This window comes from Arachis stenosperma, chromosome 6 (genome assembly GCF_014773155.1).
Source record: "Arachis stenosperma cultivar V10309 chromosome 6, arast.V10309.gnm1.PFL2, whole genome shotgun sequence".
In the NCBI taxonomy this organism is placed as follows: Eukaryota; Viridiplantae; Streptophyta; class Magnoliopsida; order Fabales; family Fabaceae; genus Arachis; species Arachis stenosperma.
In genome coordinates this window covers 6,746,558-6,773,691 of record NC_080382.1, presented here as the reverse complement: position 1 = coordinate 6,773,691, position 27,134 = coordinate 6,746,558, and the positions used below count along the sequence as shown (strand labels likewise).

Sequence of the window (27,134 nt, the reverse complement as noted above, 5' to 3'; positions counted from 1 at the left end):
ATTCCTTCCCATTGGCTTCTAGGTATACATATTTGTACAATTAGACTTGAATTGTAACTTTTTTTACTATGGTTCTACCTATTAACATTGTATAACATTGTATTCGTTCAGGTGAGCCACCTACATGCCGACATCCGACTGCAAGAAGGAGAGAGTCGTCCAGTGTCGCCTAGCGTTGGACCGCTTAGGTGATCGAGATGTAAGTTTATTCATTTTGTTTCAATTTTTATCTAGTAATTAACTATATATTTGTTAGTTATTAATGGAGTAATAAATGTGTTCTATCAACGTCTGTAAATTGTTTGGGAGCCTTATGCTTCGCTCGACGTGATGGCTGTTGTTCATCCAGAGATTCTCACAGAGGAGCACAGTCGGTTATAGCGTGCATATACTTGCTTGATATACTTCACCGTCATTGAGTGGCACCAGGTGGATAGGGTGCTGACACAGCTGGGTGGCGTCCAGCACAAGCCTGGGCCGGCCTCGAATATAGACTGGCTCCATGGCAAGGATGGGAGGGGTAGGGACAGATGGTTCCTGAGCTACTATCAGGTATGGCACCTTAGTTGGCAGAACAGGGTTGATGAGGTTCTAAGTATCCCCTGGATGCCTGATCCTAGGCCGTCTGCAGACTTTCTGCGATGGTGGTACAAAGTGGCCCATAGGTTTTTGTTGCCGGATTCCTTGATTGCCGATCCTAGGGTCGAGGAGATCAGTCAGGATGTTGTTCAGAGAAGGTTGTCACAGGCGCCTTCTAGGGTTCCGATGCCGGACGTGCCTGATAACAGGTGCGACGAGCAGCAACGACGCGTTGGTACCCAGGCTACAGACTGGGAGTGGCGATAGCTAGATGACATGATTCAGGATGACAGATCTGGTGGCGACGAAGTCGGACATGTCGATCATCGTGTTCGGCGTGGCCGTCCTCAGCGTTGGGGTGGTTCATCAGGGGTCGCATCTGGTGGTCCTGGTGATAGACCCACTGAGCAGATAGGGGCGGAGACCCAGGAGGTTTCTCTTACACATGTTTCGAGCTCCCAGATATACCATGAGATCCATGGACAGATGTATGATGACCTGGCGGGTCCAACTTTCACGATGGATATGGACCACGAGGTTGGTAGTTCACAGTTCTATTCCAACTTTGCAGATCTCATCCGGGATGACGACCCTCCGCATTTTCAGCAGCAGACCCTATAAGATCAGGTGTCGGAGACCCAACCCCATATGGATGTTGCGCAGGGGTACTGCCCAGATATGGAGGATATGCAACGGTACCAGCAGGAGATGTCTAACCCTCATGGGTTCCAGCCCCAGTTTCATGTAGACCTGAATGAGCCTGCTGGCAGCCCGTATGACAGTTGGTTGGGCATGGGAGGGACGCCTCCATCTGCATATGGCGTGGGCATGCCCGTCGATCCTCCAGCACAGTAGCACCAGAGGCCAGCCAGAGTGAGACGTACCGCTCGATGTAGTACAGAGTCGCTTCTCCTGAGCGCATTTGGGCATGACTCTCACGAGGAGGATGAGGACAAGAAGGAGCCGTAGATTACTATTTTATGTTTTCATTGACGTAAACTATGTATGTCAGATTTGTCATGTACTTTTGTATTATATGTGTTTGTACTTAGTTTATTTCCATGGAATTAGGTATGTGTTATGTATGTTTTTGTTAAGCATAGACTTACTTTATTTTATGTTTATGCAAACTGCTCACTAACACATAAACAGCTAGATCCCTGTCGCGGTTTATACTTATTTTCCCTAGCACGTAATCCGCGACACCCCTATAGCGGATTACGTGTATTCGTAAACCGCGAGATTTCTGTCGCGGTTTACATAGATTATAAGAAAAATGTATTTTGGTCTTCGTTTTTCATTTTATGCATTTTGATAATAAAGGATCCTACATTATTTATTATAGTAAACTCTCCAAATATTAATTTACAAATATAAAAAATAAAAGAGACCATAACACAACTTTGAAAATCACCGATTTTTAATCTATTTAAGTAAGAACAATAATTATTCAAGAAATTAAGTCTACTTTTTTAAATGATATTTTCTTTTAAAGTGCACACAATTTTTATTTCTAAAACATAGCTGAAGTTGCTCCAAAATATTTTCGTAAATATTAGATATAATTTATACTCTTAAAAGAAATTTTAATTTATTGAACAAAAAATTATATTAAATAATCTACTTACTAAATATTTTTTAAAATTTTTTTTATAAATAATATTAGATGTGGAGTTTTAATGGTCATCATGTTCATTAGACAATAATATCTTTAATTCTGGTCTTATTGTCACTCTAAATTTGGAAGTATTTAAAAATTACACATAAATTACTCTAGGTTAGTGAGGGTTAGTTTTTACACATAAATTGTCTTATTCCAATGTGTCTTAAGAGTAAAACATGTAAATCTTCGATTTATGTGTATTTTTTAGAGCATTTCAAAACATAAAGTATCTTAAGGTGTAATGATTAATATATAATTCAAAACACACAATCTTGAGATGATTTATGTATTATTACTTTAAAGTGTATCAGTATATTGGTATTTTAATAATTTTTAATTATTGATATTAATTTATAATTAAGATCAATAATTAAAAATTATTGAAATACCAGAAAAATAATACACTTTAAAAATTTTTCATTATTTAATCATATTATGTCTATATAAAAAATAAAAATTAAAAAATATAGAATATAAATATTGGTAGGTTTATTCTTGGCTTCGGGTGATAGTATTCTCTTCTTTTAGATCTTCAATAATGTACATGGTTTTGGGTGTTATGATTATGAAGGTCTTTAAAGTTTAATGAATAATAAAAAAGAGGATGAGATGATGCAATTTGAATAAAAGACAGTTTAGTGCACAAGTATCTTACGTTAATCCAGAATTTAAAAAAGAAAATTACACATTTAAAAGTGGGATAATAAAGATACATGGCCATGAAATATGACTTGTTTATTATGTCTTAATGCAAAGTTATTAGAAATAAGAGATTAGGTAGCGTTTGGAAATTGGAAGCAAATACTAGGATCGGAGGACTGAAATTTAGTAATATATTTAGTAATTAAAGACTAAAATTAAAATTTTAGTTTCGGACCACAATTTCAATTTTTTTAGTACTTTTCTAGAAAGAAAAGACAAAGAATTAAAATTTTTTTGGGATAAAAATTGAAATTTTATTAATAATTATTTTTAAAATTATTCTCATTTAACTTTTTAAATTTTAAATCTAGTTCCATTTTCTCTTTTTCAACAAGATACTAAGACGTTTTAATTCTGTACATTTTATACCAAACACAATATAAGACATAACTCAATTTTATATATTTTACATGAAATACAATAAAAATATTTAATTTAGTTTTAATCTCTATTTCTCAATCTCTTTTTCAAATACAACCTTAGTAACAATAAATTTAATTACTTTATACAGGTCCCAACTATCCCATGTTAACAGCGTACACAAAAGTCAGGTAAATTATTATTTTTAATCATGAAAAATTTAGTGCGAACAATTCTAACAATAAAAAGTATAAAGTATATATCCATCAAAGATTGGAATAATTAGACAAAACTAACCTAATCTTTTGATAGTTATGATGTTAATGGAAGAGTTCAAGTCTAATTGTTGAACATATCAATCAACTGAATTACTGAAATGAAACGACAACTCATTTGTCTGAAAAACGTACCCGTCAATGCTCGACACAATTTTTATTTTATTTTGACACAATTTTTCTTATTTTATTTTATTTTTTCAAATGACAGCCACTTGATGGATTTGGATCCTCTAAAGTTTAAATTTTACTTTAAAGAGTAAAGTATGATCTCTCACCATTTATTTTATAGATGGGACCAAGAATAAATATGAAAGAATAAATATTTAAGGATAAAAAATCACACTTTATTTTCCAAAATGAAATTTAAACTTTAGAGGATCCAAATTCCTTCTATCTCATGTTTGATGGGTCACTGACACTAATACATAAACACAATAGTACACGTAACACGGCCATCATTTGTTTGTTGAGAGATGGATTTTTAAAAGATATACAAATATACATAAAATACATGTATTTGGTATCTTTCAAAAAAGATAAAACACTAAGACACATTAAATAAAACACAAATATTTATTCTTTTATCCTTAATAATTTACTTTTATTCTTATCCCATTAATAATAATATAGGAATAAAATTGATATTTAATTTATATTGATATATCTTGTCCAGGATAACCAAATACAATAAAAAATTTATGTATTTTTATGTGTATATCTTTTGTGTATTTATATCTGTGTCTATATATTTAAAAGACAATAAACAACCGCAGCCTAAAAGTAATGCAACTAAAACACATGCTGCTCTCGCTGTTACTTATCCAAAGTGAGAGATTTTTTATAGTCATATTCAACAAAGGGGATTAAAAATTTTCTTTAGGATTAACTAGAGAAGAAAATGACAGAGAATAATGAAACCAAAAACATGTAGAGAAAGAGGTCCATTTCCAATAGAGTTCAAGCAAGAAAATACTCTAAACGTGAAATGAAATAAAAAATGGGACAATCTGATTGAAAAACTCAGTCCAATAGAGTTCAAATCAACCCACAAAGACCTATGAACAAGAAGAAGGCTACTAATCCTCCTCGAGATTGATCGAGTCCTTGAACTTCCCATACAAAATCTTCTTCAGTTCAGCCATCTGAGCAACCACAGATTGTTTCTCCTCGTCAAGCTTTGTCAGTTTCTGGCTTGTCACCTCTTTCATGTTTTCTATCCTATTCTCGACTTCATCCTTTGGCACATGTGCAAAGACCTCACCTATTTGAAACCGAACCACATCTTCATCTGTGAGAATCAACTCATTGCTCGCATCTTCCAAATTATCATTTGTTTCCTGTAGAAGAAATCATCCCGTTGCATTTGTATCACAACATCAAAAACATGCCAACCAGGGGATTGCCTTTGCAAGAAGGTTGTATGGCTACAAAAATCAAACTAGGACAGGACTTGCAGAACAGGAGTTTATAAATTCCATATCTGATATACAGTGTCACAACCAGTTGTCCACATACTTAATTTTAGAGGATATATAATGTAATAAGATTGAATATATTTTTCCTCTCTACCATTTCATATAATCTAATCGACTACTTAGGACTCTATTGCTCGCAGTTTTGCATATTGGGCAAACCGGCATGTTAGCCAATTGTTAATGAGTTTCAGGGGTAGGCAAAATGTTAAACCATTTCTCTTTTTTCTCTATTCAATTAGGCGCCTAGTTCTCCATAAAACTCATCACTAATGTATTCTCTGCAAGAGTGTATCCAGGGCTAGTATTGAATGTCGATATTGATACTAATCAATCCAGCTAGGTTTCGTATCTACTACGTCACTCATAACATTCTTGCCAAATGAAAACCAACACACTCGCAAGTAAACTGCATTTTGCCCATAATTACACTCCACCAGTATCCTTAGATGTTCCATTTTGGTAGAGTAAAAAACTATTCTGGCCGAGGAAATATTAGGTTGCCTACATACTGGTTCTTGCTTTGGGTGGATTGATCAAGTGGAAGAATCTTTTAGGAATACAGTTATTAGTCATTCAGGGACCATTTTTGTGAGCAAATTAATCAATCTTTAAAGATCAAAATTATGGTTTATTCTGCAAAGTCCTTGCTCCTAACTTATTATAGTGATGATTAAGGAATAAACTAAAACCCGGCCCTCTAACTAAACAAGTAAATCAATGCATATCCTATGATTTCTTTTGTTCTTTCAATCCATTTCTACCATCAAGTTATAAACTATAAGGATGCATTTGAGTGCTTATTCTACTCATATACTAACAACTAAACTCAAAACGGAGCTAAATAAACAAAAATAGAAAAGAAAAATGAAAAGAAACAAAAAATATGGTTACCTTGGCGATTTTGATCTCATCCTCGAGCTCATGAAAGCGATTGTTCAATCTTCCGAACTTATTGATGTTCTGCTGGTCCTCCCACGTCACTTCCGTGTCGGATCCTCCTTCCTTTAATGACGAAAAATGGAATATCATAAATTAGGAGGGAAAATAATAGAAAGAAGATTGCGATTCCAAGGAACATTGATTCGAAGCTAGGGATTTTTTATTACCTGCTGCATGCTAATGACTCAATTTAGGGTTTCCTGATTCCGATCACAGTATGAGTTTCAGTACCACTGGGAGCTACTGTTGACAACTCTCGTTAACTAAATTGGAGTGAAGATATATTAAACACAAAAATGAGATACTTTTTTTTAGTTAATTAAATGTTTATAACAGTAATAAACAAAACATTAATCGAGTATATTAGTATGTAATCGTTCATTTTTGCTTGCTTTTGTTTAAAATCTCCAGAAACTAAAAAGTAAAATCAATAAAAGATCAAAAAAAGAAAAACACAATATTGAAGAAGTTCATTTGATAAAAAGTTATATGTTATACTTCATATCCAAACTGGGGTGGGCATGGTTTAGATTTTTAAAAATCCAAACTACATCCACTTTAAAACTAGTATTTTGGTTCATGAAACCAAACTGGAACCGGATTAAAAAAGGAAATCGGTTTGGAAAAATAAAAACCAGTTTTAAACCGGTTTTAATATTCAAATCCGTTTTTATATTCAAACCGGTTTTAAATCCCGTTTTTTTTGGAAATCCAGTTTCAAAACGAAATTTTTTAACCTCAAAAAACCAGATTTTTTAACCAAAAATCCAATTTTAAAACTAGTTTTTAGAAATCCAATTTTCAAACCATATTTTTTTTAAAAGTAAAATTAATACTAAAGTTTTTTTAAACTGTATAAGTTCATTACAACTAGAATTTGGTTCTTTATCATAGTTATCCGAACCGAACCAGTAATTGATCCAGTCATACGACTGGATTACTGGGTCACTAGTTCAACCGGTGGGTTTCTAATTCATCCGGTTGACCCGGTCATAATAAAATAAAAATATAAAATTATAAAAATAAAATTAAAATCAAAAGTTAAAACTTAAAAGGTATGTCTTCATAAATATATTAATAACAATCAAATATCAATTCTTAGACATAACAAATTATGCCAAAAAAATAATAACTAGTCAATAGTGCAACATACTTCATCAATTTAAAAGAACAAGAAAAACAAAAATAACACAATTAGTAAATCAAATTCAAGAGGTGATCTGAAAGTCGGCATCTATATCTTCATAAAACAAATTTGAAGCTTGACCAACATTTCCTTCATTTTGATTTGCATCTATATCTACATTTGTGTATCTTTCACAAATCAATACCAAAAATAATTCATAATAATACAAACAGAAAGTATAGGACAACAGTTTAACTGAACAATTGCAGAGAGCATGAACCTCATTTTCAACAACAAAATCAACTATAATAATTTTTAGCAACAAATGATTTATCTCAAGAGATGATTTACAGATTTACAACAACAAAAAATTTAGAAAAATGATTATTTCAGCAGGACAACAATAGATTCAATCTTCAATGATGATAATAAGTAACAAATTCAACATGATTTACAGATTTACAACAACAACAAAAAAAAAATTAATTAAGTGATTATTCAGCAAAACAACAATGATTTTCGGCAACGAACAAACTTAAGCTAAATTAAGCTAAGTGATTATTTTGGCAGTCAACAACAAATTCAAGGTTCATAATAATCACTAACAAATTTTAGTAACACATTCAAGTTCAACTCTCAGCAACAAAATCAAAGTGCAGTGATACAGCAACAAAATTGAAACGAAAGAACAGGGGGAACTCACCAAATCGGAAGCTGATGGCGAAGGAGAAGCTGACAGCGAGGGAGAAGCTGACGGCAAGGCTCGAAGCAAGAAGACAACGAAGACCAGCCCACCGGGATCTGTTGCCTCTGCTACCGGCGACGAAGAGCGCAGGAAGGGAGAGGTCGAGACCAGGTGCAAGACAGAGACCGTGAGAAGCAAGAAGACGACCACCACCACCACCCGAGGGACCAGATGTGGTTCCGTCTGCTTCTCCCGCCGGCGAAGCGAGCGCAGGGAAGGGAGAGCTTGACCTGATGAGAGCTTAACAGACTGGAGACGAGAGGTGAGAGATCGGAGATGAGACAAGCTGACGAAAGCTTGAGCTCGTGTGAGAGAATGACGAGAAACTGAGAAAGAGAGTCGAGAGAGGAGATAGCGTTGGGGGCCGGGGGTGATCTTCAGCAATTAGGGATTCAGAGAGGGAAAGGGGAAAAGGGGAGAGGGGGATGGAACGACGCCGTTCATTTGAAAAAAAAAAATATCATGATCCGATCCGGGTCAAATAAACCGGTCGGATTACCGGTTTTTACTGAAAACCGGCCAGGTAAATCGGGTTCCAGCAGATTTATGCAGGATCGGTCAAACGAGTGGCTTGGTCCGATCAGATGACTGGATAACTGGATTTTTGGTCGAATCGACCACATCGAACAGTGTTTGATAACTATGTTCTCTATAAATCGAATGAGAATAACTAATCTATAATTCTATATAATATTTAATCATTCTCAAAATATCAAAAGAATTCCATAGAAAACCTCTCTACAACAACAACCACAAAATATCAAAAAATGCCAATAAAATCATTAAACAACTATAATCTTTAAAAAAAATATATTTATAAATAACAAAATATATCTATCATTTTAAAAGATAACAAAAGCTAAAAGTACAATATTTTCATACTGAATCTTTTCTAGTTAAAATTGGAATGTGACAATTAAAAACATGAAAAATGACAATGTATTTAAGAACTAGAGTTTACAATATGATATACATTAGCCAAATATGAATTTAAATAGCTCCTCTAAGTACAAACAAAATCAACTATTACCTCAAGGATAGGATAGCACATAAGTTCACGCAAAAATTCTACAAGAAAATATGCAGTAACTATGTTTGCAGCACCTTCTTCAAAATGGAACCATATTCTTTATTTCTTTTCAAATGAAAACAGATTTCAAATAAACCATAAACCACAAGCAACTTCATATATAGTGCGCAATAAGTTTAAAATGATCAATGAACATCTTACTGACACCATGATGCCATCATATATAATCAAACAAAATTTCCAATGGTTCCTGTTCTAGTGTATTACAAAAAAAATTTCGTAGTGCTAAGATTAAGATCTCTAAATAGAGGAGCAAAAACGAACTGAAATTATCAGCTATATAAGTGGGACTCTCAATTTGCTGAAAAGTTTCATATTTGTTCTGCAGTCATAATTCTTCTATATATTTACCAGCACCATCAACAAATTATCCATACAGTTGAAGAAGAGAAAGCAGAAGACCAAGAGGGAAGAGGCTGTGTTATGTGTGTGTGAATTGGACTCAGTTTTTTTTTTTTTGGTCAAGTGGATTGGACAGCTTCCAATTCTAGGTCTTAAATGGGATTTGAACTCGGGTGCAGCTTATAAAAAGTATAAATATGTTATTTGTGCTACGCCTCAGCTGCTACTCAAAGTCTCAAATCATGAATTTTTGCAAGTTTGGATCATAATTTGGATTTATATCTATATTCGAATTTGAATTATTTAAATAGTTGGATTAAAAAATCAAACCATAAAATAGATATAATTTGGTTTGGATCTTTTTATTTAAAATTGGTTTTTTTTTAAATGGTTTGAAAAATCCAAAATCTGAAATATTCTTTTGTACAGCCCTACCAACTAGTATGCTATTGTTTTGAATTTCTATAAAACATATAAAATTGACATTTTAAATATTTGAAATACTTTTAACAATGGTCTGTTTTTTTTGGGTGGGGTTGTTCAAGCCATTAGTACTGTAAAATTATTTAGGATTTTAAAGAAATGGCTTGCTTTTATAGAAATTCCAAACCTTTAGAGCTATAAAATCACTTACAGCCTCAAATTCTAAAAAATTAAAGTATATTTTTCGTTTCTAAATGTTTTTGAAAAATTTTAAAAATATTTTTAACGTCTTATTTGTTTTAATATTGTATCTAACCTTTCAAATATATTTTAATTTTAATTGTATTCTCTGTTAATAGTGATATAACAATTGAATGTTGATGTGTCACAAACACATGGCAACTATTGGCTAAAGACACATCAGCATAGAATTACGATGTTATATGTTATTTCACCCAGGAGTATAATTAAATTTATTGAAATATTAGGGGTAAAATTAAAACTAAATATTAAAGATAAAAATAAAAAAAAAGTAAATTTTTAGAAAAAAAATATTTATTATGCAAATTTTTTTTCTAATAAAAATCACATTGACAATATCTTTAAAATATATAATTCTAATATAATAATATCTTTTATTAAAATTAAAAATTATTACTTGTTAGTAAATTATATAAAAATATATTTTTGAAATATATCATTTTTATTATATAAAAATAACTTGAATACTTTTAAACATGTATAGAGTGGATGAAAAATATTAATGTCTAATGTCTGTATAGTCAATCATATTTATAATGAGGTAATGTTCAAAATGATCTTTAAAATTTTTAACATGTTTTAATTTGATCCCTAATTTTTTAAAATGGTCAAATAAATCTCCCAAGTTGTAAAACGTTAATTTCTACTAGTCTTTTTATATCTAAAAAGTACTTATATAAAGGGTCAACTATCAATTTTATGGGGCCATAACTATGGTGGCTTTCAATGTGGTGGTTATAAATGCTTATACATTGAGTTATTAATTTAACAATGACACATGGTATGATATTTTTTTGTAAGGGTTATGTTAAATAACTAATAATTTTTTTAAACAACATAGACAACGGACCTTAAAATTAGTCCAATTCAAATAAAATATACTATACCTCAAATTACTCATTTAAATCTTAATATTAGAATAATTATCCGTACACTTAGTAAATTGAAAATCTGATATATCTATTGTTCACATTGTTTAATATTTTTATTGTCTACTTATATTTTTTTTTTTGTAATTAATAATTTTAAATTTCACTTGACTAATATGAAAATTTAATTAATAACAGTAATAGACCATTTTTTATTGTTAAGAAATATGATAAAAGGTTTAATTTTTTTCTTTTATTTATAGACCCATAAATATGTCATTATTTATGTCATTATTTATTAATAGAACTGTAACTGAAACGTGCTTCAATTTTTCATTTTGTATGATTAAAAATTTCAGCATGTGATGATTTGTGAAGTCTATAGTTACCATAACCACCAAAACTTGTGGGCACCATAAACTACACTATTTTATGGACGGTTAAAACTTAAAACAAAAATAATATATAATATAAAAATATAACATTATATTAATAATTTCACTCTTAAATATATTTTTTAAAACATGAACTGAACCCGGGTCAAAAATCACAGCTAAAAAAAAATAAACCCAAACTCAACAAAACAATGAAAATATATTTCTGGTCCGGACTGAGTTTCAGAGAAGGGCTGAATCTTAAACAGCCCTACCTCCCTCTTCTCCCCGCCAACTTGAAGAATCCACATGCTGAGCAATATGTGAACAGACTTGATTGATGTCTAACAATCTTATAGTTGAATAACACTAACAGGTCTAGTTTGTCAAGTGAGGTTGCAGCGTTACACCGTCATTTAAGCATAATAATAGCATTGCAAATAAGAAAAAAGGCGTCATACAATCGTCATGTCAAACACAACGAGAAGGACAGGGTGGGTAGGCAACACGAGTACATTATGCTGTTAGCGTTGTGATATAAACAAAATAACCTCAACCCTCCCAAATGATTTAGAAAAGTAAGAAAGCAAACAAAAAAGGAATCAAGTACTAAGACGGCTAATCTAAGAACAAGAAGATGCTACTTTCAATATGAGCGCATTTACAATTTAGAGCCCCTCAAAAACACCTCGCAAGTAAAACCAATCTTGGACAGCTCTTGGGCACCAACTTGGACTTCGCTAGTCCTCATTTCCATGGAGGAATGTTGTATTGTATTGTATTCTTTGCATTAACATGTCATCCACAATCCGATTCGCCCGAATTTTGCGGCATTGGCTATGGCTTAACGTTGAATATTGTAGCATTTTTGTTTCAAAGAGGATGGTAAGGCACATAGCCTAATAAACCGGTCACGTTAGTCACAACATCGCTGCACCTCGTCAAGAGGCTAATCATCTGCTGCGATATATCAACTGTTGTAGCAGGTGCCGGTGCGGTGTTGTTTATAAAATTGGAAGTATTTCTGGGGTCCTTTGCCAATTCAGAATTATTCAAATTATGTTGGGGGGTTTTCATAAACTGAGTAGTAGCAGGGGGAGTGGGCAATAGAGGTGGTTGAGACGAGACCTTTTTACTATTAAAATCCATGGTTGGTCCAGCACCATCAGCAAAACTAGCATTGTTGATGTTGTTTCTATTACTTGTCACTAATTGCTCTCCCCTACTACTTTCCTCCCCACCTAACATGAATTTTACACGTGGGTTTCCTTTACTACTACCTCCATTACCGGATACCTGCCCTGACTCCTCTCCAGTTGGTTTCTTCAGGCAGGACTTGAGCTGGATTACTGGCTGTGGAAGAGGTTGCTGCTGTGCCTGAGATGATATTGATGCTGGACGATGAACCACTGATGGATCCTTGACCCGAGGTATTTCATCGGCACCATCGTCTCCCCTAGCTTTCGCAGCTTCAGAGACTTCAGGAGCAGAATCCCCATATTCCCGGAGAAAGCACCTCACACCCACATTTCCAAATAACGATTGGTTTGCCACAGAATATTTATAGGCAGCTTGAGCATCAGCCTTATGCAGAAATACAACACGGCATGTTGAGGACTTCCAAAATACACGGAAACCTGATTGATCCATTGGGCCAAAGCGGGCAAACCTTGCCTTCAACTCTGCAACAGACGGAAGAGATGTTTGTGGAGGAAACTTCATCACCAGTATGGTGGGCTCGACTGCCTTAGCAGCACGCTCCACTTTTCTGGCAAAATCTGATTTCGCTACCTTGGCTGGAGCCTGGGGTATGGATTCTTTTACTTCTCGTCGGGTTTCTGAAGTTTTCTGACTGGCCACTCCCTTCTCTGCAGCTAGTGTCTTTAAATGTTTGATTTTCTTCAACCTCTTTGCAGCAATTTCCTCCTGACGATCAGAGGGGCCCCTTTTCCGCCCAGATTTTGTAGGATCATCAGACCGAACAATTTGTTTTACAGGTTTTACAGGTGGTGAGGCTCTGACATGATCGTCAGGGCTGACAGATGCCCCAGCACTCAAAGAAGACTTAGAAGCACGAGCTTCAGGAGCTTCATTCTCTGCTGGTGGTGATAAAATCAAGCTTTTCTGGTAAACAAGAGACCTGAACCGCAAAAAGAACTGTCGAACAGCCGCAGGGATCTTTCTTTCGGCACCGTGAAAAGGATCCAAAGCAAGAGCTTGCAAATCACCCAAAAGTTGTGGCAATTCGAAACTATCTCCTGTGGTATCTATGGGGGGCAAATTGTTGGTACTATCACCTATCTGCATCTGTTCCTGAAAATCCTCTCTCTTAGTCACAATTGGGACAGATTTTCCAGAAGTAGAATGCTTCTCCAAGTATCCTGATGTAGGTTTTAAGTTGACATCCTTTTTCTTTTTCTTCTTTTTCTCCCCAATAGCAGAGGTCTTCAAGTCATCAGCAGGTCGCTTATGACCTTTCAGCTTCTTTGCTTTACCAACTTCGAGATGCTTTGCTCCAGCTGTCAAACTCACGTTATTTTCACTTTTAACTTGATGTGTACCATTTCCTCCATCTGCAAGAGTCGGAAGACCTTTCTCTTTTTGCTTATGATCTTCACTTTGTCCCAACAGTTCTACATTCCCATCATGTTTGACCTCAACAGGAATTTGGCTCCCCAGATGACAATTCTGAGATTTTTCATCAACTGTGCTTGGCAATACCATGTCTCCCGACCTACCCATGCTTTTACTCGAAATATTTTCTTGTTCAAAGTTGTGTGCCACTCCTTCAGAAGATCCCTTCATCTTGTCAAGATGAGACTTTGGATCTGATGAAATGATTTGGGATGCAAGAGAAACCCCATCTGTTTGGGCCTGACTTATCACAGCTTCTTTGGCATCTGAAGTTACAATTGCACCATCATGGCTAAACAATCCTGTGCCTTCTCGCTTCTCTAAATTATGAGGCACGGGAGGCAAAGCTGGAGCCCTTTTCTGCAACACATAACGACCGGCTACATCAGGTGTTTCTTCAGTGTATGCCAACTGCGGAGAGTTACTTGAATCATCCCGCCGCTTAAAAAGGTACCTATCCTTTTTAGAAGTGTCCTTAACTTTTACAGATTTGCCAGTGGTCTTCCCACCACCCAGAGCTTCTGCTATCACCATTGGACCACTTAAAGGAGCTGCAGAACAGAACAAAAAGCCATAAATAAAAGAAGACATCATACCACTCACATATGAGATGGATACAAACTTGATAGGCAAAACCAGTATGATATTTTATGCATCGACATGTATATAATATGAAGGAGATAAATTACAATAACCAATCATGTAAATATAACTTGAAGTCAAATTAAAAAACCTGCAAAATGCAATCATCCACATTACCATGATGTTAGGTAGAAAAATAGGAAGATGTAACTTTTGCAAGGATGCCAAAAATTTTTAATCATATTAAGAATATTCTCTGATCCCAAGACAGTTGCATCAAAGTGATAAAGGACAACAAAGGCAACCAAATACGATCAACAGTTTGGATCAGGTGACACCATTAAACTATATAAAAACCATATTAAATAAAACCTTGTAGAGTCACTGAGTGAGGTATAGCATAATAGTCTCCAAGAGTCTCTTCTTCCTTCATCCCCTTTAGTTGGACTATATTCTATTCCTCTCCATTTTCCCTTGGAAGTCTCACAAGGTCAAAATACCTCGCTTTTGTGAGAATTTTCATCATCCTTTTATGTCATCTAGAGGAGCTACCAACTGTCCCAAATGCATTCTTCATAAATCTCTGCCTTGGGCATTCACTCATCCACCTCAATTTTCTTCCTAACTTTATCATCCCTATAATGGGGTGTATCAAGTACCATAAATGGTCATATGATCTATATTTTACGATTATACAACTAAATAGATCTATAAAAATATTAAAATTAAAAAATTAAATTCTCATCTTTTATAGTTTCTCGTACTTATCCAACAAACACAACAACTACTGAGCATACATATCATAATAACTCAAAACGTTTATCATAGTTAACCTTTGGCCTCTACTCCCAATTGCAAAAGTTTCAACCAAACTAAAACTTAATACACAATTTAAGGAACTCAATCATGCACAAACACTCATGGCTTCAATTCAGAGTCTAGTTCAAATCTATTATATAAGGAGAAGGACGATGACCCCAGATTTCTATCTCTGAACCACACTACTTCTATAGTCTACAGACATAGATCCACAAGGAAATTCTCGTCAATTTCATGTCAATAGTGAGCACAAGTGATATCTGAAGCTAATTAAAATCTTAGATACATCTTGTGAAATAACACTTGCTCATTGTCCAAGAAAATCTTCACATATGCAATTTTTCACAAGCACAAACATGTAAGTTCCATAACTATAAGAAATAAACATGATTAAATCAGTAAGACATATACCTCTAGGAGGCTGCCTCCCGGACTGATCAGTTTTATTACTCTGAGAATGAGAAGGGCGCAATGGCTGCACTCCAAAAGCCTGAGCATAAGTCTCATCATATTGTTCAAACACTGCCTTCCGATAAGCAAAAACCGTAGCCTTGTTCTTAGAGAAGCCAATGCTCTCTTGCTCACCATCACAAGGAGCCAGGGCCAACTGCTTCACGAAAGCCAGAGTGTCGCTAGGCTTGAAACTATTCCTTGCCTTCCTAATCTGACTAGTGGAATACACCCCTCCTGGCTCATAATCAGGCACGTCAACAGAAAAGTACCCTTGAACATTCGTGGGGAGAAAATTATCAGTGTTCCTACACCTACAAGCCAAACCAAGAGCACGTCTTCTACTCGCTTCATCGACGGCCTCTTCCACAGCCTTAATGAATGTTCTAGAATATGTCTGCTGCGATTTCTCTGCGAAATTTTCATCAAATGGGATAAGTTCGGCGGGTTCAAACCACCCATAACTGCTATCCCCGAAGAAAGCCACCAGCACATGGCCTTCCCTCTTGGTTCGACGAACTGTGGGGGATGCAAATGCTTCATTGAATATGTGCCCAGGCCACCATGGGTGAGATTTCACCTTTCCCCAAACCATGTCACCAACTTCAAAACCAAACCCAAAATCCCTGGAGGCTCCACCTCTTGCTCTGCCATTTCCCTCGGCAGCTACGAACTCATCGAATTCCGATAGAAGAGACTTGCTATCTGAACCAGGAAACTTTGCGTCTGATTCAGGCTGAACATGACGATTATGCCTATATATTTGACTGGGAAACGATTCATTTTCGTCACCAATTTTATGATTTGGATCATCAAATCGAACAACGGTTGATGCGTCACCTGCGCGTACGCCATCTTCCTCCGAAGAAACCCTAACCCTAATATCTTCGGTCGAACCAGCCGCTACTTCCTCAGATTTGGCATTCTGCGAAACCCTATCATCGAGCTCAGTCACCGCCTGAGCTCCCGAACCGAGCTCCGACAGAGCACCGTTAGCTCCCTCGGCGGTGGAACACTTGTCATCGGGTTTCCCGTCGCGAGGCTCCGTAACAGCAGGATTCTCTTCCTTGGAATCAGGTGCGTGAAATTCGGAACCGTCGCTCATGACTGGTATTGTCGAAGGAAAATAGACGATTCTGGAGATACCGTAGGAGCACAAGGATATTTAAGGGTTCTTCCACTCGATACCCAGTAAGTGTTCCATTTCTACAGCCTCATTGGGAAAGGCGCGAGCTTGTTGATTGTCATAAAACCCTAAAGGGACACTGCGGGGGAGAGAGAGAGAGAGAGAGAGAGAGAGAGAGTGCGAGAGATGATATGCGATTGGACTGCGACAAACGCCGGGATCGTGATTTGCGTTTTCTTTCAAAAAAAAATCTTATTATCTACTTTGGAGACTAAAAAAAGGTTAAAATTGTATATATTGTATATATTATGAGAACGTGGACGCTTCCGGATTACAGTTTTTTCATCCTGGACGGTTGTAATTAACGTGGGGCATTACATGTCTTTCTTATGTTGAAGCCACGTCACGTTATCATTTCGAAGTCGTAATCGGGCATACCCTTTCTCTTATCAAAGGATCCATTTCCCAACCAGGATTAATTAAAAAAAAATGAGAATCCATTCCCATCAATCCATAATCCACAGTTCCACACTTTAGTTTAATGCAACCAAGATATATATAAATCAGCTCCATGGTAAACATAAAGGGGGTTTTATTCTTATTATTGTTGTGATTGTGGTTATAATCAATTAAGGCATTATTTTTACAATTGGAATCTTGTTTATACTTCGAGTTATTTTAAAATTTTGTTATTATCTTCGTCGTAGATCCTCTTTCACAACCTAATTATCTGCAAAATTTGCAATCGTATTTCAGTATTTCTTCAAAATCCTAGAAAGTGGCTTTAAAATTTCAGAGGAGAAATAGATACTGAAAACACTGATTATAGAGAAATTGATTAGATTCCGATCACACACAGAGAACTATTCTTTTTTTTTTTTTTTGCCATTACACAATAGCTTTAACCAAACTTGGAGTCTTGATCGAACTAGAATTCTATTATATTAAGGCAAATAGCGTACAGCTCTTGCAAAAGAAAAGAATTTCTATACTTTCATTACATAATGCAATTAACTTTAAATACAATCTTAGGCAAAAATGGCGACAAAAGATAACATTCACTCTACCAAAACTATCAACCAATACTATCATGATGATAGTATTGGTAAACAGAAGCTAAAAGCTATTTACATCACACTAGAAAGGAACTGAAATGATACACAAATATGAAAATAAAATTGGCTAAACGAAACCAAAACATAAACTTTTCTATTCAGTTGAGATAAATGGTACGCCTCCTGTCTGATAATATAGGTCATTTTTTATCCAACAACATAAGTCGTTGGATTAGTTTAAAGATGTGTTTTTTCAACTTATGCCTCTATTTATTAACTCAATTTGTCTTAAATAATATAGAATATGTGCATTAAGCATTTAATTCAGGGTGAGAAAGAAAAATTCCATGGTTAATTTAGCTAAATATTTTCAACTTTTTTTTTTTTGGTGTTTTCTTAACATGGGTGTTCTGTCAAAACTTTGACCTATATTTTTTGGATAGAGGGAGTATTAAAGTTTAGACATCATCTTCTCTCTGGTTAGGTGGAGGTGCAAGCCAACCCCACACACCTGAGCCCTGTCTCTTCTTTGCGTTCAGGGCAGCTTGTTCCGATGCGGCTTTCTGCCGCTGTAGGAGTTCGAGCTCTCTCTGTAAGGTTCCAATGGTTTGGAGCTTCTGACTTAACTCTGCAACCTCCACCTGCAATATCAAACAAATGATCTTCCTAGATTACAAGGGGGGAAAAATCAACTTTGTTATTCTGAAGGAGACAAATGGCACATTCTGTAAGAGCCTCAAATAGATGGAAGGTGCTGGTAGACATGGTTCATGCCATTCCAACACCTAATTGGTCATGTAGCTAAAATATCATTTCATTTGTGTCATTAGCAATTATACAGCCACTTGAAAGCAAGTATTGAAAAGAACTTTAAAAAAAAAAGTTTGAAAATCTGATTCTTATTACATGGATGAATTGTTATTGTTCATTTCTTACTCTATGGATAGCTTCATGATCAGATGAATGATGCTGATGGCCTATGTGTAACCTGTATTTTTACTTCAATCCTCGATGGAAAACTAGATCTAACATATAATCTCAGAAAAACTGAAAGCTAGAAAGGAGATCTCTAATTCATACCTCAAGTTTGAAACACCTAGACTGCTCAGCAGCAAGTTGACCACGTACTGATTGGAGCTCCTATATTATTATTGCAGAAAGTGAGAGGATCATTAAGAGACTACGCAATTCATCATGAAGAATACAAAGCATTCAAGTTATATATATAGACCTAATTGTATTCTACTGAAATCCCAACCAACTACCCAAGTAATCCAAAAGAGTGAGAGGCAAAAGAAAGCAGTTTACACACCTGACTTGAAGCTCTGTAACCAAACAGAGCAATGTAATAGTTTACACACCTGACTAATTCCAAAATTTAGTAGAGATATCAACTATAAAACATATACCGTGTATAGCTCAGAGTTACGAGTCTCTGCATCTGCCAACTCTTGCTTTAGCTGAAGAGCATTTAGTCTCTCTTTGCTTAGTGATTGTTCCAACTCATGTTTCTCGGTCTTTAGGACCAATATAAGATCACCTTTGGGTTTCTGTATGACACCCAAAATAAGAAGTTTGAAGCCAGTGACTGACATGAATTAAAATGAAATGGAAACTAATACAGGATAAAATTTATGCATGGGACTTAAACGATTTGTTGCAGGTATAGTTAGGGGAGTGATAAGTTGCAAGTACTAGGAAGATGATAAGTGTTCAATCCTCTTTTTCTTTTTTTTCTTTTTTCTTGTTGGGGGTGGGAGATTTGTGTTCTATCAAAAGCGATTGAAAATTACATTCAGTGTTTCAATGGCAGAAGAGAACATAAAGTGAAAGAGAAGAAAATGCCGTTTCCATATCCAGGTCACTGAGCCAATTCATGGAACCAATAAATAGATCTCTTGCTAAATGTTAACTAAAGCACTATGAACTGATATTTTTTCTAAAATAAATAAGTATCCACCTAGTTCATAAATAATTTCAGACACAATTGCTGGGATAAGAGCCTTTCTAAAATCATACAGAAGTGTACATGCTATGTAATAATACTTACTGCTGGATCATGATTATCCATGACAATTTCCCTAATTTTCCCTTCTTGGCTAGCTTCCAATTCAGATTCGACTTCTGGGGCAGCCTTTGTGGCATTTTGGGTAGCAGAAACACTCTCTGGAATGGAATTTTTAATTATTTTGCGTTGCAAGGTTGACTTGTGGCTTGGTTTAAGAACATAGACCTGTATGCAGAAACCCCAATCAAATGAGGGAGAAAGATAAAACAAAGGCAAACGAAGAACAAATGGCAATCGTTCTCTTTACTTCATTGTTGTAGTGTCCATTATATCCTCCAAAAGACACTAGTACATCTTCACCATTGTAGGAGGTTACAATCAAACTTAAGCCCTGCATTGAAAAATGTCAACTGCATCAAGCAAATGGCATAGGTTTCAAGCTAGGTTTCATGGCACATGCAACCTTTTTAAAATATATAGATAAAGTGTACCTCACTCGCAACTGGAATAGGCCTTTCAACAGAAGTTAACACTGACCAAGCCAGTGTAGACATATTCAACACAACTGTCTCTGAGACACCTGCAGCATGAGATGCAATATAACTTGAAATGGGATATATGGCAACAGCTAGACAGGATAAACAATATCCTCAAGTTTAGAAAAACATTGCAACCCCATTTTCCTTAACTTATAGGTGACACAGGACGATGAGCATTGTGAAACTTTGAAGTTCAACAATATTTAAAACGAAAAGGGGGTAGGGAGAGTTTTCCAAAAGCACCTCTATCAACTTGAGCCTTGCACCATACTAAATCATTAACAGTACACAACTTATTTTTCTACAATTTTAGGAGAAAGAGATATTATCGAGTACACCGAAGCTTCTGACAATCAACAAAGGTTTCTGATATGCATTTTGTTAAGGGGGGAAAAAAATACAACCAACTTCAGTTAGCAATAGTATCAGTATTAAAACCAAGATGGTTTGGTCTAACCTACCCTACAACATGGACATGTAAGCTCCAAGAGTTCAAATACTACTTACTCAAGATATCAAGAAATATTTTACATGTCATTAAGTCTTGGCTAGGTTTGCCATTAACTACATCAAGCATTTTATGCAGTAAACATTCATTCCACATTTGCATTCAAGTATCAAGGCAGTAAAAAAGGCATACCACTTTTAGTATCACCACCACCAACAATGAACCAATACTCCCCTATTGCCACACCAGCATGTCCAGCTCGTGGTGTTGGTATTACACCCAGTTGTGTGGGTCGAGACCATTCCATCTGTAGAGTTTACGCAAACAATAAGATGGAGATGATTTTCTAGTTCACGTACAGCATAGCAGAAGAAGTGATGGCCTTACAGTTTGCAAGTCGAGAACATGTAAATCGTTGTAGCAAGTTGTATGTGAAGCCCCACCAAAGATAAGCAAGTATCGCTCAACATGTATAGCAGCAGTATGATCAGACCTTGGAGAAGGAGGTGTTCCACTGCCAATTACAACTAGTTAGCACCAAACATAAACACATTTCTTTTACATTTCCCCCTCTTGATATTGGTACCAAAAGAAAATTGCATTTTCATCACTGGAATTAATAACATAAGACACCGATCACGTATCAAAACCAGATTATGGCTTTTATGAAACTTCAATATGCTTTTATGAAAAATTTTCTGTTTTCTAAAACCATTGAATAACCTCATCTAGGAAAACCTTATTTTTTGGGGGGCCGTACAAAAGAAGAAATTATTATGCAGATGAAAAAGAAATACTTGGGACAGAATAATTAGTTATTTTACACGGCCAAATTCCTGAAGAAAACAACATCAACCTCCCCACCCCCAGAATCCAAACACCCCCCCTCCCAAAAAAAAAAAAAAAAAAAAAAAAAAAAAAGAGGAAAAAGAAGAGTTTCGTCAGAAAACTTCTTACATGGCATCAATTTCATCCCATGTCATGGTCTCCAGGTCAAGAATATACAGATCATTTAAAAGAGTCCCCTTTGCATCTTGTCCACCAAAAATTACTAAGCTTGTTCCAACAAGGTTAGCTGATTGCCCTCCACGTGACACCTAGGAAACCAACATGATAAAAGGGCACTTAACAAGCCGTTATTGAATTTCTATAAAAATAGAGGGACATTCATTGCTAAAACTCACAAATTTATTTTTCTATTTTGTTAGAGTCTTAGAGAAATGCCGATGTGAAATGTCACATACTTCTAGTACAAGTTCTGAGATTTTACAAGGATTCTTAGGATAAAAACTATAAAAGAATAAGGGATACATACTGGAGCTTTGCCAGAAGTCTTCAAAGTTGACCAAGTTGAAGTTTGTATATCAAACATTTTCACTGTCGAAATAATAAATGTCAATATTAATAGTAATACAGATACCTACTTGCAACCATGATATAAAAGGCAACAACAACAAAAAATAGAGAAGTAGGACAATATTCACAAAATAGCGGAGAACATCATAATGGACATACCAAATTAAATAAAGTATGTATGTGACACTGGCATGCTTTTAGTTTATTAAAATAAAGAGAAACCATAAATTTATAAAGGATCCTTGTCTGGCTACTTAAATCCAAATGATACTTTCATCTATTTATGCTACGCTATGCACAGAAACAAAGTCAGCCGCAAGAATGACAGTGCATTAAAACATGAACACTGTAATTAGTAGTATACCTTGGATAAATTCAGAAGGGTCCTTTGAATGCCCAGCAACCGAAAGAAGCTTGTTACCCCATGGAATCTGCAGTGAAAATGTATTACGTGACCAAAATCCAAAATATTCTACAAGCAGTTAACAGCAAACAAGTTGAACATAGCAGTTGATTATGCAGAGGTTTATGTTCAATACAAACCAAAGAATTGCCAGCACAGCGTGTTGAAATTGATGAAGACTCTACTTCAGCCTTAGCATTAATCTTTGACCAAGTCCAACTTCTCAAATCCAGAACCTGAATTTGTTTCCAAGGAGATGAAAGTAAACAACAAATGATATAGGCATATAGCCAACTTAAGCAGAGATTAACAAAGTTTAGTCATCAAATCACAACGTATAGAAAATAGTTAACCAAAAATGGTGGTTTCAATAACCTCAAGACATACTTTCACTTAAAAATGCATAACTTCATGCAGTATATAATGCTTACGTGAAGGTCACCAAGGTAGCGGCCATTGTGGTTTCCACCATATATGTACAATTTATCTTGCACGACCGCTGCTCCATGCTAAACATGTAAATACACTTGCTTTAGGGGAGAAACTAATAGAAAAGAAAATAATGAAACGAAAATAGAAACAAGTTAAAGAGAATGAACATTATAATTGTAACCTTTTGCAAGAGCATACCTCATATCGGGGCCTAGGACGCTGACCGGATATTTGTGGTGCGATCCATTGATCATAGACTCCAACCGGAACAATGCTCTCCATGACGACATCTTTATCTTGTGTTCCAACTTGATTTCCATTTTCAGTGGAAATAGTCTTTGTCTCTGGATAAGAATTTCCATTCTCTCTTACGAGTTCAATTTTGGAATCGTGCTGTTATACGAGTAAGACAAGATTGGAAAGCACAAAAGAAAAATTAAAAGAAAAAGAAGTTATAATGTTGATAACAGCAAAATATGCAGAAGAATATAGAGGAAAATGCTCTTATTACAATTTGGCAGACATAACCTCAAGTCGACATGTCTCCTAGACTAAATTTATTCAAACAATTTAGTCCTAAATTCTAAATTCCATATCCTTAAATTTATACCTAGATTAAAATGAGAGACTAAAATATCTGAGTTGCATAATTGCATGTGTGCCTTGTAGGTGACAGGTAGTAAAACAACAATGTCATAATAACATAAATTATCTCAAATTCTATTCATCAAACAAAATATTTCTTACTCATTTGACCATGAACACAGGCCAAATTTTGACTGCACAATAACAAAGTAGCTTTTAAGTTTTTATTTTCATTGTTTTTTTAATGACAAACTTATTCTAAATTTACCTGAATATAACAGAATAACATGACAAATTAACAATTAAAGTTTATTGCAGGCAATGGCATAAGCAGAGATGAAAGTTATTTCTGTCAAAAATGATAAAAAAAAATGGCTCACATTCATTTGCACATCTATAACAGGTTCTACAACAGAGCTTGATGCTCTTGAATACCAACCAGGGTCTTCTTCCTACACAATAGAAAAAAAATAACAGCAAAAGTAATCAGGTAACATTCTGCATTTTACCATTAATCATTGGCTAAATAAAATTATTTCATTAACCTCCAATATTTTCACAAAAAGACGCATGGCTTCTGTGGAAGACATGTTTCCAAGCTGGTTCCAACTGCATCAATAATTACTTCCTTTAACAACATTCTCCACAATTTTATCAAGAAAAATAAAAGTAATGCATGAAGCAAGTATAACATCAACCTAAGCACTACTAACTTAAAGAACACAAATAGCATAGAGAGCATAGATATTAGCAGACAAACCTTGCCCATTTGCTATGCTCCACAATTTTCCAGGTACTGGGTTCTGGAATGTTACATGGTCCTACAGTAGCCTGACATAACAAATTAAGCATGGATCCATTGAATTAAGCAACAAATTAATGAAACCTTTTTTTCCCACAGAAATATCGACAAAATGGGCCTAAAAATTAATTCGAAAGCTACAATAATAGGAGAAGAGTCACTAATAATCTAAATTTCATTGTGGCAAATTGGCAATCCTTTTTGTTCCAATTATGAATCTCTTGGTCTCGTAAAGTATTAGCATCACAGACATAAGCAAATTAACAATAACAACCAAGGTGAGTTAAAAGAATCCGAAAATGCAATTCTGCTTGAATCAAAAATCGAAAAAACTGAGAAGCTTTATAGATTATAGATTATATATATATAAAGCGAATCTGTCATCAACCACAATAAAAACACTATCGAATCTTTATAACAGGAAAAATAAATCTAATTGATTCGGCAGGAGGAAAGAAAATCAGCAAGGACAATGTGGATCGAAGCACAATGAAGCAAAGTAGGAACAAATCAAAGAACTGAAAAGCAGATCTATGGGAGAAAAGGGGAAATTGAACCTGGTTATACAAGCTGTAGAGGAGAAGAGCGGTGGACTTTGCGAACTTGGAGGTGAGAGCTTTGGTTGGAGAGTTTGATCCCTCAAACCCAACATACGACGCCGCAGAATAGAATTTATCTGGATATTGCAGACTCGAGCTTCCTCTCATCATTGCCATCTGATTCTTCAATTTACAACTACAATCAATTAAGCTGCTGCTTCTTCTTCTTCGCGGGAGGGACGGACGTGCTGTTTTATTTTATCACTTTTTTTTTTTTTTTGGCCTCTGCTCTTCACTTCGTCGCAGATCCACTGTATTAGCATTATCGCCCCTATGGTTTTGAAATTTACACACTGCCCCGACCTCTCTTTTTCTCTGTAAACTGCTGCCTGTTGGATTTACAGCTTCCAAAAAACTAAGAAAGGCTTCCGCCGTAGCCTTTGGACAGAAAACAAAAAGGCTTCTTGGCTTCTCCTAATATAGTAGGTTTGGATTTGGGTCGGGGAAGCTCAAGCCCACATTTGTAAATTGTAATCTCTCTTGCGCCGTTATTTTCCTACTGAAATTAAAGTAGAGAAGCTCACGACCAAAAAGTGGAGAAGCTGGATTTCTTATTGTTGCTAATATATGCACCATCAGTGTTCGGCTATTCTGTGGTATTTGTATTGGTTTTGAATCAAAATTTATTTTATTTAAATATTAATTTTATTTATGATGTATTTTTGGATTGGATTTACAAAAAATAAATAAATATATATAATAAATTTTAATATCAAATTTTAAATAATCAACAATGTTATAATAAATTTTAATAATATCTTAAAAAACTAATAATAATATAACAATAGAAATAAAATTATAAATTAATTTTAAATTCATAAATGTTCACTAAATAATAATAATAATAATAATAATAATAATAATAATAATAATATAAAATTTACAATAAATTAAATATATTATAAATAAATTTTTTAAATATAATAATAAAATAATAATATTATAATACATTGTGTAGTTTAGATTGGATTGAATCGATTTTGAGAAATAGATATGAAATTTGATTTCGATCTAATCTATACGGTTTATCAAAATAGAATCCAATTAAATCTAAATTAATGCGATTTTAATCGATTTTTTGTTTGAATTGAATTGGATGATTTGAATTGATTGGACACCCTTATATACCGTGCATTGTTGATTTTGTTTAGAGAAATGATTGCTCTTAACATTTTTTCTTCTATATTTCTCACTTTTAGGTAAGTTACATGATGATTTCTATGGTGGTTAAGGTTATGTCTGGAAGAAAGAAAGAGAGACAGTAATTAGGAAACAGAAATTAATATTGAGATAACGACTAAATTAAATTTGTATATTGTATTTAGTATAGAACTGAGTTATGTTTCAATATCAAGATAAATAAATATGACACTAACGAATAGATTTAAAATTTAAAAGAGAAATAAAAATATTTTTTTTAAAAATGTTATTAAAATTTTACTATCTTTTCTTAGAAATTTCAGTCATTGTGTTTTCACTTTTTAAAAATATTGAAAAAACTAAAATTGTATCTCGAAATTAAAATTTTAGTTCTAGCCTCTAATTACAGAATATAATATTCAATTTTAGTCTTAAAAAATAATACAAGCCTATAGATATATAGTCTTTACTTACTTAAAAAAATAATATTTAATTTAAAAATATAAATATTAATAAATTTTAAACATTTACAATTTATTAAAAAAGTAAAGTAGATAAAAGTTAAAAATAAACAAAAGACACTATAAAATAGGCCAAATTACATAGCAATATGACTTTAAATAGGTTGAAAATAAAAAGAGAAAGACTTGACTAACATTTTTAGGGTAAAATAAAGAAAGGAGAATTGATTAGTATTAATTTAAACGTAAAACAAAAATAAAGAAAACTTATGGCGAATGCTGATAATGCTCTTGATAAAGTGAGAAGTATATTAACAAATGTTTGGCAAAAAGACAAAAAGTAGTAAAAATATATGGTTGTATTTCTAATTCTAAAATAGAAAAAGATGATTATGCTATACATACACAATAGCAAATTCTAGAGCTCATCAAATCTTTTAAAATTTGTATGAGATTCTTAAATGCTAAC

At 34.4% G+C, this 27,134-nt stretch overlaps 3 protein-coding genes across 5 annotated transcripts; all 3 read right to left on the bottom strand.

The window, feature by feature from the left end:
- Positions 1 to 4,491: 4,491 nt before the first annotated feature.
- Positions 4,492 to 8,287, bottom strand: LOC130936677 (probable prefoldin subunit 4). 2 transcript variants are annotated; one of them, XM_057866797.1, is made up of 4 exons: positions 7,826 to 8,287; positions 6,164 to 6,259; positions 5,949 to 6,059; positions 4,492 to 4,919 (listed from the first exon to the last, which is right to left on the bottom strand). In XM_057866797.1, the coding sequence occupies exons 2-4, from the start codon at positions 6,170 to 6,172 to the stop codon at positions 4,659 to 4,661; spliced, it is 381 nt and encodes a 126-aa protein (XP_057722780.1). In that variant the 5' UTR covers positions 6,173 to 6,259; positions 7,826 to 8,287; the 3' UTR covers positions 4,492 to 4,658. The 2 variants fall into 2 exon arrangements, with proteins under 2 accessions (XP_057722780.1, XP_057722782.1); XM_057866799.1 differs by having other exon boundaries at positions 6,164 to 6,239.
- Positions 8,288 to 11,641: 3,354 nt separating this feature from the next.
- LOC130933427 (PWWP domain-containing protein 1-like) lies at positions 11,642 to 17,073 on the bottom strand. The gene is made up of 2 exons (XM_057863036.1): positions 15,673 to 17,073; positions 11,642 to 14,411 (listed from the first exon to the last, which is right to left on the bottom strand). Exons 1-2 carry the CDS (start codon positions 16,814 to 16,816, stop codon positions 12,100 to 12,102), a joined length of 3,456 nt encoding a protein of 1,151 aa, XP_057719019.1. The 5' UTR covers positions 16,817 to 17,073; the 3' UTR covers positions 11,642 to 12,099.
- A 1,088-nt stretch (positions 17,074 to 18,161) lies between these two features.
- Positions 18,162 to 25,271, bottom strand: LOC130936809 (acyl-CoA-binding domain-containing protein 4-like). Of its 2 annotated transcripts, none has more exons than XM_057866964.1 (18): positions 25,023 to 25,271; positions 24,424 to 24,494; positions 24,209 to 24,272; positions 24,044 to 24,115; positions 23,277 to 23,471; positions 23,078 to 23,155; positions 22,787 to 22,882; positions 22,608 to 22,674; positions 22,203 to 22,264; positions 21,845 to 21,984; positions 21,275 to 21,401; positions 21,080 to 21,194; positions 20,392 to 20,480; positions 20,208 to 20,291; positions 19,943 to 20,125; positions 19,302 to 19,442; positions 18,973 to 19,032; positions 18,162 to 18,533 (listed from the first exon to the last, which is right to left on the bottom strand). In XM_057866964.1, the coding sequence occupies exons 1-18, from the start codon at positions 25,179 to 25,181 to the stop codon at positions 18,351 to 18,353; spliced, it is 1,986 nt and encodes a 661-aa protein (XP_057722947.1). In that variant the 5' UTR covers positions 25,182 to 25,271; the 3' UTR covers positions 18,162 to 18,350. The 2 variants fall into 2 exon arrangements, with proteins under 2 accessions (XP_057722947.1, XP_057722948.1); XM_057866965.1 differs by having other exon boundaries at positions 24,424 to 24,484; positions 25,023 to 25,229.
- Positions 25,272 to 27,134: the final 1,863 nt, after the last annotated feature.